This window comes from Staurois parvus, unplaced genomic scaffold, assembly GCF_062004578.1.
Source record: "Staurois parvus isolate SC_StPar_1 unplaced genomic scaffold, SC_StPar_1.0 ptg000209l, whole genome shotgun sequence".
Lineage (NCBI taxonomy): Eukaryota > Metazoa > Chordata > Amphibia > Anura > Ranidae > Staurois > Staurois parvus.
Genome location: NW_028318005.1, coordinates 3,037,659 through 3,054,589, shown reverse-complemented (window position 1 = coordinate 3,054,589; position 16,931 = coordinate 3,037,659). Strand labels below are relative to the sequence as shown.

The 16,931-nt window shown below is 38.5% G+C and overlaps 1 protein-coding gene across 1 annotated transcript in view; it reads right to left on the bottom strand.

Annotated features, from left to right (window-relative positions):
- The window catches only part of SLC6A11 (solute carrier family 6 member 11), a 340,299-nt gene that overhangs the window by 89,993 nt on the left and 233,375 nt on the right, over positions 1-16,931 (bottom strand). Inside the window, exon 7 of the mRNA XM_089678690.1 lies at positions 11,206-11,340. Within this exon, the coding sequence (XP_089534816.1) occupies positions 11,206-11,340 (135 nt within the window). The remainder of the gene's footprint in view (positions 1-11,205; positions 11,341-16,931) is intronic.

The following is a 16,931-nucleotide window of genomic DNA, read 5'->3' as shown; positions in this document are numbered from 1 at the left end:
TCTTCAGTCTATTATGAATGCTGCTGCCAGACTCATCCACCTTACTAACCGTTCTGCATCTGCCACCCCTCTCTGCCAATCCCTCCACTGGCTTCCCATTGCCCAACAGATAAAATTCAAAACATTAACAATAACATATAAAGCCATTTATAACTCTGCCCCAAATTACATGAACGATCTTGTCTCTAAATATCACCCAAACTGTACTCTCCGCTCCTCGCAAGACCTCCTACTCTCTAGCTTCCTTATCTCCTCCTCCCATGCTTGTCTCCAGGACTTCTCTAGAGCTTTCACCATCCTCTGTAACTCTCTACCCCAGTTTATCAGACTATCGCCTACTCTGCTCACTTTTAGGTGATCTCTGAAAACCTATCTCTTCAGGGTAGCCTATCCTGCCCTCAGCTAATTCTGGAATCTTCTACTTTTCCAACCAGTCCATCCCCCACAGTTACTACCTTTTGTACCACTAGCCCCTCCCTCCTAGATTGTAAGCTTCAAGGAGCAGGGCCCTCAAATCCCTCTTGTATTGAACAGTATTGTTGCTGTATTGTCTCCCGTTATATTGTAAAGTGATGAGCAAACTGTTGGCGCTATATAAATCCTGTGTAATAATAATAATAATAATAATAATAATAATAAATAAAATAAAATAAATGTCCCAAAAATTGTGTCCAAAATATGTCTTTCCAAAGTCCAAACAAATTCAAAATGTCACTCTTTTATGATCCAGTGTGGTAATTCCAATTGTCTAATCATTCTTCGTGAACCTCAAAAAAATAAACTTATAATAGTGTATTACCTTCTATAAAATTATAACTGTGCAAATACAGGTACACCAAACTTCATAAACACAGGTGTGAGCAAATGTGTATCATGCAAACAGCATATTGTGTACATTCTAATCACACATGAATACAAAAAAAAAAAAAATTATATAGATATATATATATATATATATATATATATATATATATATATATATATATCCACCCAATCAATAATTGTGAACACTCCAACTCAAATGGTGAATAATCCGTGATCGCCTCCAACTAGTGCAAATGGATAATTACCCTTAGGAAGTAATGACAGGCTTTGCAGGATATCCTTAGTCAGTAAGAAGTATCACTCTCCGGCTTACTAAATCTCCTGTGGTCACTTTTCCATATTCCTCATAAGGGTAAAATAGGAGACTTAAGCGGTATATATATCAAAGGTATAAAACATTTTATTTAGCATCTTACATTAAAATTTGAAGAAATCAGCCAGTGGAAATTCACTCCTAGAGCAGCTATAGTATTATCCTGGTGAAGGAAAAACACATGTTCCCACTCTCAAAATGGCCGTACGGCACTTCCAGTTTCCTCGTGAGTGTGTCAGACGCCACGTGTACCGAGGAAGGAATATATATATATATATTTTTTTTTTTTTGTATTACCGTATGATTAGAATGTACACGATATGCTGTTTGCATGATACACTTATTTGCTCACACCTGTGTTTATGAAGTTTGGTGTACTTTTATTTGCACAGATATAATTTTATAGAAGGTAATACACTATTATAAGTTTATTTTTTTGAGGTTCACGGAGAATGATTAGACAATTGGAATTACCACATTGGATCATGAAAGAGTGACATTTTGAATTTGTTTGGACTTTGGAAAGACACTTTATCAGAGATATATTTTGGACACAATTTTTGGGACACATATTTGATTTTATTTATTTATTAATTTATTGTTTGTTTTTTTATTTTTATTTATGTGTGATGATTTATATTTGATTTTGTTGGTATTGGGATATTGGGATAGGAGTGATTATATATGCAAAAGAGAAGTTTGGTAATATTGATTTAATTTTCAAGGGTGAAAGTTTTTACTTTTTAAGGGGTTTTTGGAGTTAGTATACACTAGTTAGTAAAGTGTGCAGAGGTACTACTTGTTTGCTGGTTCAGACCACATTATCACCTCCAGACACTTTTATCTCAGTTAGCTCAGTCTGTTTATGAGTATGCGAGGCCTTGCTTCTATTTGGGCCAAGTGGTTTATGCAACAACCTACAGTTGCTTTAAGTCTTTTAAAGGGAGTTTAGAGGACAGTCATATTACAGCAAATTCAATGGACATCAAAAAAAGATTTAATGGTAAGTACAAAAAGACATTATTCTGTTCCTAATAACAAACTTTCTGGTATCATGCACTCTTTTCAAATAAGAATGAATCAGATAGGGGTTCTGCTGCTGTATGTAAGCCAAGCTAAATTCACAAGAAAAAAAAAATCAATTCCACAGCCAAATATGCCTTGACAGTATACAGTGTCATAAAAAATTTCCATGAAAATCATACTGTTCAGTAGCACCACGTACAGTTTTAAGGCAGCCCCTGAGCATGTTATTAAAAATATTTTGGTGATTTTCAATGTTGCCCTCAAAGCTGCATGAAAAGACCATATTCCCACCATACAGTATTATTTATTTATTTTGCATTAGTACTTTTTTCTAATGATGGTGCCCAGTTTTTATACATTAATATACAGTAGTGTGCCTAATAGCCCTAAAAATGGTAAATTTTCCCCCATTCCTCCAATTCGCACACCCTATAAACTTCAATAGAATTCAAATTCAATTTTGTGTTCACCAGATGTGAAGCAAGATCCACTGAACCCTTAGCACATCAAATCTGGGCAGTTTCACATATCAGTAATATAAATCAATATTTTCAGTACCAAGATCTTAGCACTGAGAAAATGTAAGCTTTTGCCTCAGATAATTCCAGCCCCTCACAAGGTAAGTATTTAATTTAAGAGGGTCGTTAAATTATAAGAGCCCTTAAACGTGTTGGAATATGCATGAAGGAATATGCTTGAAATATGCAGAATAGCTCAGGAATTGAGTGTGCTTTCCAAACAGATAAACCAAAAGCACTAGAAAACCTATTTTTTATATTAAAGTAGTTATGGGTGTAGATAGGGAGATGATTTTTAATGAAAAATGTTCACTAATTACAGAGAGCAACAGATTTGGAATCTGAGTCATTTTTAGGGTTAGATTCACTGTTAGGAGTTACATTTAAAGGAAAGCTCCACTTTTGTTGGAAAATAATATAAGCAATATAATTGCTACATAAGCCATTTTTAAATGTAATATTATTAAATGCAACATCGCATTTCAATCTGCAATGCTATAATTTTCTGAAATTATCACACTGTTGCTAACTTCCAATTTGGAAACCTGGAGTTTTGTATGCTGTTGGAATGTCCCCAAAAATGCAATTTTCTGCTTCTGTAATTTGCTCACTGTATTTCCCAAAAGTCTGCCTTGAGATACAAGTAACATTTTAGGAATTCTCTGCAACAGAAATCTACATTTTTTTGTGAGATACTCCCTAAGGCTTGTCTACGTCTGAAGGGATATATATAACGCAGATGTCTTCATTAGAACACCGAGGCCTGCTCAGGTGGTTATAATGAGGGCTGGACCTCCTATTGACGAATTAGTCTGGAAGGGACATGGTTAAACAAACAGCTATTTCTTTAGGATAAAAAGGGCATTGTTTAGACAAGATTGTGTTCTTCCAAACAAAAGTGGAGTTACACTTTAAGGATTTTGAGATTATGGGGTTAGGCTTTAAGGTTCAGGTTGAGCATTTATGTAAAAGTTTTGTTTGCTAAGAATGAGAGCAAGGATTATACTTTGTTTGTTTAAGGCTGACCTCCAGACAAAAAACTAAATACATAGTTTAAAAGTTTTTTACCTGCCAAAGTATTTCTAAATATTTTTATTGGTCCCAATGATCCAGGCACACTATCAGACATCATAGCTAGGTGTTTTACCTCAATAATAGGAAGGGAAAACATGCTTATGAGGCTCTTCGCCTCTGCAAGCACATTCAATGTTGAAATTGATAACACTGTAGAAGAGGTGAAGTGATGCCCCTCTTTCTGCTATACTGATGTGCAAAGAATCATACTAGGGTAACATCAAAACAAATTAAGTACTTTAACCGTTTCAATACCGTGCAATTTTACACCTTCCTGCCCAGGCCATTTTTCAGGTTTCAGCGCTCTCACACTTTGAATGACAATTGCGCAGTCATACAACATTGTACCCAAACTAAAATTTTATCATTTTCTTCACACAACTAGAGCTTTCTTTTGGTGGTATTTAATCACTGCTGGGGTTTTTATTTTTTGCTAAATTAACAAAAAAAGACCAAAAATTTTGAAAAAAAAACACATTTTTCTTTGTTTCTGTTATAAAAGTTTACAAATAAATAATTGTTCTTCATAAATTTAGGCCGAGATGTATTCTGCTACATGTCTTTGGTGAAAATAACCCAAATTAGGATGTATTATTTAGTTTGTAGGAAAGTTATAGAGTTCACAAACTATGGTATAGATCTGAATATTGATCAATCCTGAAGTACTGACGGCCAATCTAATTTCTTGAGGTCCAAGAATGTCAGAATAGTACAGATATCCCCAAATGACCCCTTTTTGCTGAGTAGACAGTCGGACGTACTTCATAAGAGGCATGGCGAGTTTTTTGAAGTTGTATTTTTTTGTCATAATTTTTCCGAAAATGAAAAAATGAAAAATATTATTTTCACTATTTTTTTTTTTACATACTGTCACCAGTGCAGTACAGCGTCATCATATAACTGGCATGGCGGTGAACAGGGACACTGACTGGTGACAGTATGAAAAAAAAAAAAAATTATATTTTTTTTTAATTTTTTTTTATTTTTTTATTATATTTAATTTTTTATTACATTTTTTTTAATTTTTTTTAAGATTTTTTTTCATATTTTACTATGACCAAAATAGTACAATGTTACCATAGTAACATTGTACTACTTTGGGGAAGTGATCAGTATTTTTTTTTTTTTTTTTTTTACACAATTTGCTTATAGCAAAGAATTACTTTGCTATAAGCAAGCATTTAGCTGAATGAAATCGATTCATTCAGCTTTTTTTTTTTTTTTTTTTTTTTTGTGCTTAGCTGTGATTTGGTCACAGCTAATCACATGACATGTGCATGTGATTAGCTGTGACCATTCACAGCTAGGCACTAGTATACAATGGATGGCATCATGAATGAAGCCATCCATTGTATACAGCTGTCATGTGACCTGCTGTGATTGGTCGCGGCAGGTCACATGGTACCGGCAACGGGAGCCGGTACTCGGATCTGTCATCGGCCGTGTCCGAGGTGCACGGGCGGTGACAGATCCCGCTGCTGCGCCGCTCTGCAATAGCGCAAACGGCGCATGTGCGGGAGCACGCCAAATGGCGTGGACCCGGAAAGCTGCAGCGCTTTTCAAGCCGCCAAACGGCTATTGGCCGGGCGGCTAATGGTTAAAGCAGGGGCATATTTACCACAAGGCAAAAAAGGCACTTGCCTAGGGCGGCATTTTTCAGGGGGGCAGCACCTCGCCCCTGAAGAAGGGATGGAAGAAGGGACACACGCACTATGGGAACCAGGTGGGATCTGAGAGAGGCTGCAGGCTGCTTGATGGTGTATGTAGAGCCTGACTCTCATTCCCGAGGATGTCCGAAGCTGTGAAGATGGGTATCTTTCTCTCTATCGCCGGGGAGGGTAGTGGAAGGTTCTCCCAGGTAGGGGGCAGGGTTGTTGTTGGTCAATGTCAGACTCTCTCCGTGGGAGGAGGAAAGGAGGGTGTTGATCATGTCCATGGGGGCAGACAATTTTTGTGTTGCCTAGGGCAGCACAAAACCTAAATACACCACTGCCTTAAAGGCATAGTTCAGCTTTGCCAAAGAACTGCTTATGCAGGTAAGGGGTGTCTGTAGATAAAAAATGAAATGTGAAGCTTTGACCAAAGTTGAATATTGCCCTTGCTATAGGTGTAGATCATTTATGTACCTCCTGATGCCTGACTGAAAAACACATAGGGGTATTATCATCGTGCCCTGCCTTATTGCTAGGACATTTCTAAAAGACTACCAGCTGTTACTGTTCATCCCCATCATCACAAGAGTGAGCTCTCAAACACTAAGCTCAGAGCTACTGGATTAGGAGAGAGAAAGCACATGTGTGGCAGTTTGAATCAGAGAAACAGCTTGCAGTTGTGATAGTGGAAGTGAACAGTAACAGTCGAGAACCTCTTAGCAACATCCAAGCAACAAGGCAGGACAGGATGATGCCATCTCTGGGAGTTTTCACTCAGGTTTCATGAGTTACGTAAATGGCCTACATCTATAGCAAGGGCATTATTCAATTTTGGTCAAAGCTGAACAGTTGTTTTTATTTTTATCTGCAGACCCCTATTATCTGCATAGGCAGTTGTTTTGGTAAAGGTGAACTATCCCTTTGTTATAAAACCATCTAAAAACCTAACTCTGAACAAATTAGTTTTTTATGTGTTTTGGATAGGGTGGAGAAGAGTTAACATTTCTATAAGTTTGTGATTTCTGTCTGAGATCCCGCTGGAGAAATGTACCATCACTTCCTTTCCCCGTTGTGCTTGTACAAGACATGGGGATGTGGTGAATAGGAACAAAGACACAAATAAAAACTTGACAGAGACTCAGACATAAAGCCTTATAGCTGTATATCTGCAATACTGATATAATAATGATCAGCTCAGGTGCTGCTGCCTCTGACTGTCAGATTGTGAGATTTGGAGAGAGATATACTGTGCTGCTCACTGTTTTCCTTGCTGACGTGAAAGGTGTACCTTAGTCCCCACAGTTCAAGGATCATCCTGTTTCTAATTCATTTATTCTGTTTATGTGTTTTCTCCACCACCTCTGCTGCTTTTTAAATATTAACCTACCAGTTGTCAGATCACCAGTTTCTAGGAGGGCAGCTCTGACACAACAAATGGAAGCCCTGCTCCTCTACCAAGATGACCTCCTGCAAACAAAGATATAGAGCAGAACTATGCATGGTATGGTCAGCCACTAATGGAGAAAAGATCAGCTGCAAGGAAACTAAATTCAACAATGATGACTATTCCTTTGCCCTGCATGTGCACTGCTTTTACCGTTCAGGTCCTCTATTAATGCTATAGTTTGGGTACAGGGAAAGTAAGGTGCTAGGGTTCATTTTAGGGTAAAAATAAATTATATTTGAAGAAATAGTTAATTTTTCGCTTGTTTTCATTGTCAGCTGCTCACCACCAAGATCTATGATGTGAGAGTCAACATTCCACCATTTACTACAATCAAATTACAATGTATTATGCACTATAAGTAGGATATAAATCACATCTACAGTTAAATGGAAGCTGTCATAGTTACAGGAAAGTTGTCACAGTGATGGATGACTGTGAGATCTTGCACTTCATATTACATTGTTTTGCTCAATAGAAACACAGCAAAATGTCAACCGATTCATTATGTATGTCTGTTCCTCAATAATATATCGTTTACTCAAGGCATGAAATTATTACAAAATGGGGCAATAGACAAACAATGGCAATTTGTTATCGTCACTTTTGACCTCTTTATTTGGTAGGCAACACCATTGCCACAAGAAACGTAAGTCATTAAAGCTCTATTAAGTCAGGGAGACACACGAGGCTGAAATAAAGCTAGTGTAGCTAAATGCATTAAAGCCTTCCAATGCGTATTATTAGAATATGTTCCCTAAAAAAAAAATCAGGATCTACTTTACTAAGATCAGGTTAAATATAAAATATTGAGGACTAAAAGTATGATTTATGTTGAAATAAAAAGTAAACATACTCTGTCACTAAATGCTTTCTCTTATCTAGAGCTTCTAATATGAGTATCAAAGTGCTATGATGTGGGCTGATAGGATCAGACGTGATAAGACCCAGACTTGTAGTCCTGAAAGACTATTATTCCTCAAAGTAATTGGTGAGCTACTTAGCAACTGTCCATTCTGTCTAAGGCTGGCCATACATTATACAATTTTCTTGAGATTTGTACGTTAGATTTACCAAAAACCATATAATAGGAGGTCAAACCTAAACAACACTTTCAGTTGTATCCAATCAGGAAGGAAATTGCACTACAGAGTTGAAGGAAATTGGGCAGAAATTGGACAGAAAAATGTAAGAAAATTGTATAGTGTATGGCCAGCCTATGGGTTGGTATGCAATGGAATATGCCTTAATATTACTTATGGGTTTGTTTCCCCTTAGTTAGTTTAGAAATAAAGTATATGTAAACTCAACCACAGCCTATATCCAGTACTCCTGGGTATGGGGGAGCACATGACCCCCTGTCTTTCTCACAAGATGCAATGCTCAGTTCCTAGGTGGCCAGTCACAAGTTCTAGTAACTGCTATGTGGGATAAGACATTCAGCCCTATGTAAGCTTTCACACAAAGCAGGTCTATGAGGGAGCAAAGTGACAGGTTCACTTTAAGGCTGGATTAACAGTGTCCTGCTGTGTCAAGGCAACCAATTCTTTTGAATGGGCTGTCTAATGCATTAAAACGCATCAATGCTTTGTTTCCGGTAGCACAGAACATGGCAACACACAACAGCATATGTTTATTGCAGTACATCATCCTGAACTGCAACACAAGTGCATTTGGAAGGTGCATTGGGGTGCAATTTAGAATTTTAGAGTGACACAGCATCGCATCAACAGACAAAATTATTGTGTAGTGCACCATGCTACATTTAAGCCCTGTTCACACTAATGATACAGAAATGTACATGTTACTGAGTTCATGCATGCAACACATGGTAACATGGCTAATAACTACAATAACTACATTACTGCAGTGTGACAGGACCTAAACTTAGTACAATACACTGCAAAAAAAAATTCCAACATAAGTTACTGCTAATCTGACCCAGGGCCCCAAGAGAAGCACAACACAAACACAATGTTATGCAATGCAGTACAACAAAAAAAATCAGCCAATTTACTTTCTGTAATTTTTGCAGGCACGATAGTCTGAAAAATGAACACTGTTAGGTTACATGCACACTATCATTCAGAGAGCATAGGCATCACATTTCTATTGTGTTGGTAATACTTGGGGTGTATGGACACTTGTATTTGTGTTGCATTTGTATTAGATTTTTGTTTGGGTGGCAGCACCTGTGGTAGTGAGCCCTTGTAGATAATCAACTTGGGGTTCCCCAGGGCGCAGAGTCTAAGCCCCAGCCTGCTTCTTCACCAGAGTCGCTGATGGTGGGGATGGACTTGCAGCAAGCTAGGACCAGGTCGCGGCCCCCAGGTACGCCCAGCTGAGGATAAGGAGACCGCTCACAGGAGCAGAGTACAATGGGAAGAGACAAACGGAAATCCGATAGACTAGCCAAGGTCAGGATGGGCAGAAAACAAGCACAGTCAGAGAACGAAGCCGGGGTCGGTACACCAGTAGTCAATGCAGGATACAGGCAATAGCAACACACAGGAGCTCAGACAACTAGGAAGCTGCTCAGGCAAAGTGGCCTAGACTGAGCTTGTTTTATATAGGCAGGCAAACAAGGAGGCGGGCCAGGAAGTGATGGAAGGGAAGGAAATAAAACCCAGAGAACAGCAGACGACGCCCATAGGTGAGCACAGACAAACACACATGTGAAAGGGATCAGGAACAGCACTGAAGCAAGAAGGTAAGAATACACAAACAAGAAACTGCAGGCTAACTTGTGACATTGGGTGCACTTGCTTGGGGGCAGAGCAAATCCCCTCTCTTCATCAGGCCAAAGCTTCACATTGGTACTTTGATCCAATGAAGACAGAAAAGACTGCAAAACAAATTCTAGAGTTAAAATAACCCCGTGTGAGAAACAGTGAATCTCATGTAGATCTCAGTTTTATATTTCATGAGTTAGATAATTTTATGACCATTCTCATCTCTACGACTTACCCCATTCCTTACCCCAGTCAGAGGTATTACTACAAGAATTAAGATACTGCAGAGGATGCAGCAGTGTAAAGTTGGCCAGCAGCAGGACAATTTTATTCAGGGATAATAAGACTAACTGGTGTATGCCTAATGTTTATTTTATTTATTTATTTCAGGTACTTATAGAGAGCCATCAATTTACGCAGCACTTTACATTTATATCGTACAGTCACGTCAGTCCCTAACTCTCAAGGGGCATACAACCTAAGGTCCCTAACTCACATACACATGCTAGGGCCAATTTAGACAAGAGCCAATTCACCTGCCAGAATGTCTTTGGAGCGTGGTAGGGAACTAGAATACCCAGAGGAAACCAAAGCAGGCACAGGGAGAGCATGCAAACTCCAGGCAGGAGGTGCTGTGGTTGGGATATGAACCAACGACCTGAGTACTGCCAGGCAGAAGTGCTAACCATTTAGCCACTGTGCTGCCCAATCTGCCCAATTATTTAATCTAGGAGGCTAGAGGGATGCAGTGGATTTGAGTGATGCTGGCGGTAGTGAGGTTGTTTGGTTGCACACTATTCTCGAAAGCATGTTTTTCTTTAATTGGTACAGCAGCTTGCTGTGAACAAAACGGCAGCTTCATTTACAGGTGGTATGCTATGAGCACCCCACACTTAAAGTCCCTATCACCCTAAAAAAATATACATATAAAATAATAAATATATAAAATAAATAAAAATCAAAAGAAATGAAAAGACAGTTTAACCTACAATAAAGATGATATCACAACATAAAATAAAATGCAATAAACTCGCAAAACCAGTTTAAAAAATACCACCCCAAAACAAAAGACCTATTTTTCAAATTTTTTAAAGGAAGCCTTACAGCAAGAAAAATAAGTTTAATATGAATGGAACAGCAGCTAAAAATGACTACAGACCTCAAATCAAGCAGAGATGAAAATGAAAGACAAAAAAGTCCCCAATATTACATCAGAATTAAAGTACAGTTTCTCCTCAGGCAATTTGTCAGCTTTGGCTATGCTTTCCCCACAACAGCTTTCAATTCACTGATACTATGGCTGCTCTGTGCCCTCCATCCTTTTATAATTGGGGGGGGGGGGGCTTAAAGAAAATCCCCCTTACTGGCCCTTCCTAGCCTGCTTGCCATACTTTAAACAGGGTTGCAGTGCATTACGGTTTGTAAAAAAATCCTCCCAGATTAATCTGCACACAAATTAACTGGAACGTGAATCTTAAACCTGTATGGTTCACCTCCAACCCAAACCTCATCCCTTATTATGAATATACATTAGAATTTGGGCTGAACTGCCTATTCATATCATAGTATATCATATCAGACAGTCTTTTTGATAAGAGCAATATAACAGTTGATCTCTCACCTGTGCATCTGACAGTCGAGACAAATCAGGATACAAGTAAAATTTAATTCCTTGTGATGCTCCAGGTAAAGTGACCCCACGAACCAGGAGAATTAGCAGCATAACATAAGGAAATGTTGCAGTGACATAGACCACCTGTAAAAGAAATATTGCAAGGTTAGATACATGTATGTTAGATACATAGATATATGTCATAAATATGTCAACACACATACAGTCCACTAGCAGACCCTGAACCCGGGGCTTTAGCCCATATATTCTGCAATGTAAAACCTGAGTACTAATGCAAGAGTAAAAAACTGCAGAAATAAGAACGCAAACCCCTTTTTCTGCATCCGATTCATGATTTTATGTACATCATGGGGTTGAGTTACTAAAACTGGAGAGTGCAAAATCTGGAGCAGATGTGCATTGTAGCCAATCAGTTTGCAATTTTGTTTTTTTTTGTTAAAGTTTACTTGAACAAGCTTAAGTTAGAAGTTGATTGGTTACCATGCACAGCCGCACCAGATTTTGCCCTCTTCAGTTTTAGTAAATCAGCCCTCATGGCTTTTCAGAATATCAGAAGAAACAAGAAAAAGGACTTTGTGAAAATGTAGTGTAGAAGTATTGGGTACCCTTTTCTCCTCCGGTCTCAGTGTATGTGTACTTCCTTTGCCAGTGGTTCTACCTTCTCAATATTTCAGGTTAAAAAAAAACACACCTAGGAAGATGTTTACGAAACTTGAGAACTGGGTTCAAAGCTTCACAGAGTTGCAATATGCATTGACAGGGCTGCTGTTAGAAACCACAGGGCCCCTTACAGCCAATCTGACAGGGCCCCCCCCCAAACCACAGGGCCCCATACAACCAACCTAGCAAGCCCCCCCCATCCCACAAAAAAAACACAGTTTACCATGCTTCAGTTATGAATGAACACAGTGAGTGATCGGTACTGATCACTCATTGTGTTCATTTAAGAATGAAAGGGGCTGGTAAATTACTGGAACCGATCCACTGTATGTTTCTCTCTACAGCAGCTGAAAGCCAACCAGGGGGAGAAGAACCCAACTTTCAGCTGCTGCAGGGAGAACCATAAAGGGGATTGGTTCCAGTAATTGACCCATTCACCCTTCCTACCCACATCCGATTCACCTGCAGGCCTGGGCCCCATACAGGGGGACTGGTGGTACCCCCTTAGCCATGGTCCTGTGCATTGGGGTTGATTTACTGAAGTTGGAGTACTCAGAATCTGGTGCAGCTGTGCATGGTATCCAATCAGCTTCCAACTTCAGCTTGTTTAATTAAGCTATTACAAAAAAAACTTGGAAACTGGTTGGTTTCTATGCAGAGCTGTGCCCGATTTTGCACTCTTTTACTAACTCAATCCCATTTGTCACACTTACTCCTTTAGACTGTCCTGCTAACACACCAGAGCAGCTCAGACCTGACCCTAGTCTAAGGATGTTTGATATGCAACATGCATATGAGTTGTCTTAGTGCATAGAAGTGCCATTCATGCATTGCCACATGTGTTTTTGAGAGCTTTAGGTTGGAAAATATGGGATAACAGAAACTTTGTCTGATTTTGTTGGTGGTGCTATACGATTTACTCACACGGTTAGTTTTTAGCTGGGGTGTTCTGACATAAAAAAGGAGGCTATCCTATATTTTCAATTGGACAGTGCAGAAATAATTTTTATAGATTTTCAGATTCTTTCAAATAGGTGTATTGATATCTCTGTGGATGTATATACTATTGTTATTAACCACTTCTATACAGGGCACTTTTACCCCCTTCCTGCCCAGGCCAACTTTCAGGTTTCAGCGCTCTCACACTTTGAATAACAATTGCGCAGTCATACAACACTGTACTAAAATTTTATAATTTTCTTCACACAACTAGAGCTTTCTTTTGGTGGTATTTAATTTTATTTTATTTTTTGCTAAATTAACAAAAAAAGACCAAAAATTTTGAAAAATAAAACACGTTTTTCTAAAGTTTTTAAAAGTCTGCAAATAAATAATTGCTCTTTATAAATTTAGGTCAAAATGTATTCTGCTACATTTCTTTGGTGAAAATAACCCAAATTAGTAATTATTATTTAGTCTGTACGAAAGTTATAGAGTTCACAAACTATGGTATATATCTGAAAATTGATCAATACTGAAGTACTGACAGCCAATCTAATTTCTTGAGGTCCAAGAATGTCAGAACAGTACAGATATCCCCCAAATGACCCCTTTATTGCATAGTAGACAGTCCGACGTATTTCATAACAGGCATGGCAAGTTTTTTGAAGTTTTCATTTTTTTGCCATAATTTTTCGGAAAATGAAGAAATTAAAAAAATAATTTTCACTATTTTTTTTTTACATACTGTCACCAGTGCAGTACAGCGTCATCATATAACTGGCATGACGGTGATCAGGGACACTGACTGGTAACAGTACAAAAAACAAATACTTTTTTTTTTTTATATTATTTTCATTTTGTATTAAATTTTTTTCTCTTTTTTAAGATTTTTTTTCATATTTCACTATAACCAAAGTAGAATAATGTTACCATAGTAATATTGTACTACTTTGGGGAAGTGATCAGTATTTTTTTTTTTGTTAAACAATTTGCTTATAGCAAAGAATTACTTTGCTATAAGCAAGCATTAACCTGAATTAAATTGATTCATTCAGGGTTTTTTTTTTGTGATTAGCTGTGATTTGGCCACGGCTAATCACATGACACAGCTGGGCTGTGATTGGCCCGGCTTGTGCATGTGATCGCTGTGACCATTCACAGCTAGACACACTTGTATACAATGGATGGCATGAAAGGAAGTATTGTATACAACTGATTGGTCACAGCAGGTCACATGGTACTGGCAACGTGGCCGCTACACAGATCTGTCATCGGCCGTGTCCGTGGTACACAGCCGGTGACAGATCTCGCCACAGTGTGGCCCTGTGGGCATGTACAATGTGCGTTCCGGAAAGGAACGTCCACCCAGAGGGACGAGCTGTTCGCCCAGCCGCCATCTGGCTATAGGCCAGGTGGCAACTGGTTAAACTAAATATTATTTTAATATACTTAACTAGATCTTAAATTACCGTATTTATTCACAAGGTATAATAAGTAGTTTTTTTCAATAAACACAATAAAATGCTGCTTGTATATATGGTTCAGACCTGTACATTAAAATACATTAGCTCTTTTAATATATAAGGTAAAATTAAGAAACTCCTGATTTTGCTTTCATTATGCTTGAGAGCTGTAATCACAGTTTCAGGCCAGTCTAAAATATTGTATTGTTTACATTTTGCATGTTTCCATCCGCATTATAGTAGTGAACAAGGGATGAGAAAACGGAAGTTATTTGATCACATTTTCTCTGTGAATAAGCCTCTTCGGTTCCATCAACCACAAACTATGATCTCTCTGGTTCATTGCACTCATGTAATTTCCTGGACAGAAGCAGCCAGTCCAAGCATTTATCCATGCCCTGCCCATACCTTTCTCTGAGACCCTCTATGCCAGAGGTGTCAAACTGGCACCCCTCCAGCTGTTGCAAAACTACAAGTCCCATCATGCCTTTGCCTTTGGGAGTCATGCTTGTAACTGTTGATCTTGCAATGCCTCGTGGGACTTGTAGTTTGGCAACAGCTGGAGGGCCGCCAGCTTGACACCCGTGCTCTATGCTCTATACTTTTACCTTTAAATGTCGGAAAGGGCTGCCTGCTTTTAGCAGCTTGTGATCTGAATGGATTACACAAGTGCACTGCAGCATACAAATAATCATTTCTGGCTCCTGGCACTGCAGATATTGAATTCAACAGGTATGTAATTGTCTTTCTTGCTTAATCCTTTGCTTTTTTTTCAGTCTTTATCTGCAGTTGCAGTGCCGACATAGGCAAGCTGCACAGAAACAATACAATAGTTTATTGGGCAAAGCATGTGATGACAGCCCTCAAAGTACAGATTAAAAAAACATAATAGGCTATATTTGCAAAATAGCCTAGGATCCCTTTATAAATTATATAAGCTAATGTGTTTTAATTAATTAATTAATAACCTAGTTATATACCATGTCTTTGTTATACAGCATCAGGATTAAAACAGCTGTCAAGCGATTAACATGATTCTATGAATATTACATAGCAGGTCTAATTACTGATATCGTACAGTCATCAGACATTACGTAGTTAATAGCAAGAGGAATTGCTCTGCTCACAAAAAACTCTCATTTTTAATTGGGAATAAAAAGTTGTTTATCATCTGATCTGTTCAGTTCATTTCAATGTTACTCTTTGAAGTATATACAAAAGGTTCGCTGGCAATATACTGAATTCCCTACAGTTTCTGCACTGGGGCCAACACACCCACGTGAGAATTTAATATGTTCTACTTCCAGTTAGAAAACAAAGACAAATGGAACATTATTTTGAATAATCAATATATATATATATATATATATATATATATATATATATATATATATATGACACAAATTTTGCTACAAATGTGCAAAAAGCAAACTATGGAAATTCAGCATAAACCTCATTATTATTGGTGCTTGTATTTTACTTCATAGTTTAACCAAACAATTAATGGCACAGGTTTTTCAGTATTTGCAACAATAACACCCTTTGCAGCCACTGTAGCCACTAGGACAGGACACCCCCACCCTCTTGTCCTGTAGTGAAGAGCTAGCTGGGCTCTTTGGGGCACCTTGCATCATTAGAAAATTGTGTAGGGCACCCTCTTTGAGGTTCCAGCACTGAGAAGGTTTTCCTCACCCCCCCTATGAAGAAGATAATTATAGCATTTGAAAAAAAAACAGATATTAAAAAATATTTACCTGACTATACAGGAAGAAGGTACGATTTTAAGGAAAACTAGCTGGGGTGGGGGGGGGGGGGAGTACCGTGTACTGTGATACATCAAATTATGCCTTTCTTTGTGGACAAACTCTTGAAGAAGTCAAATCCATGTTGGTGAAGTGTGGACACCGGAGGAATCTTAAGAGTGAAACTTAAGACTGTTGGGACTTGTAGTTTCTCATTCACAGAGGACTTTTTTTTAAATTTAATAGCTAGTGGGGGGAGAGAAGATTCCCCGCTAATTGTCAAAGTGGAGGCCGGTGTATTCATAACATGTTACATCCTGAATATGGATGTGACATGTAACATGTTATGAAAGGTGAACATGTCCTTTACAGCTGATTATAGATTGAGCAATTTTCTTTCCTGCAACCATGGGTTGCAAGAAAGAAAATCACTTGATTCCTCCATCAACACAGTCAGTGTTGATGGAAAAATCCCTCCCGCGGAGCCATTGTGTTCTCCGGGCGGGGGGTATAGCTGTCCCCACTGGAAGAACACAGTGATTACTGCCATGGCTATAATAGTGGTTAACAATAATCAGGTATAAAGTCCGACAGGCTGGTTGTACCCAAGTTGAGTACATTCAAATTGTCCATACATAGGTGTCCGTTTATGACACACAGAATAGCTGCGATTCAGAGGATCACAGCTATTCTCTGGTCATTCACAGTTTATGACACTCAGGAGATCAGCGGAGAACATGTTCAGCCCTTCACTGGAGATCTGTGTTCTCCCTCCAGATTCTCCAACCCAGAGCTGGAGAATTGGAGGGGCCGCAAACTAAGCAGAGATAATTTACCTCTGCTTAGTAAACCGATCTTTTACTGTAATCTCGCGAGATTATAGTAAAATCAGCCGTTTTCCAGCGTT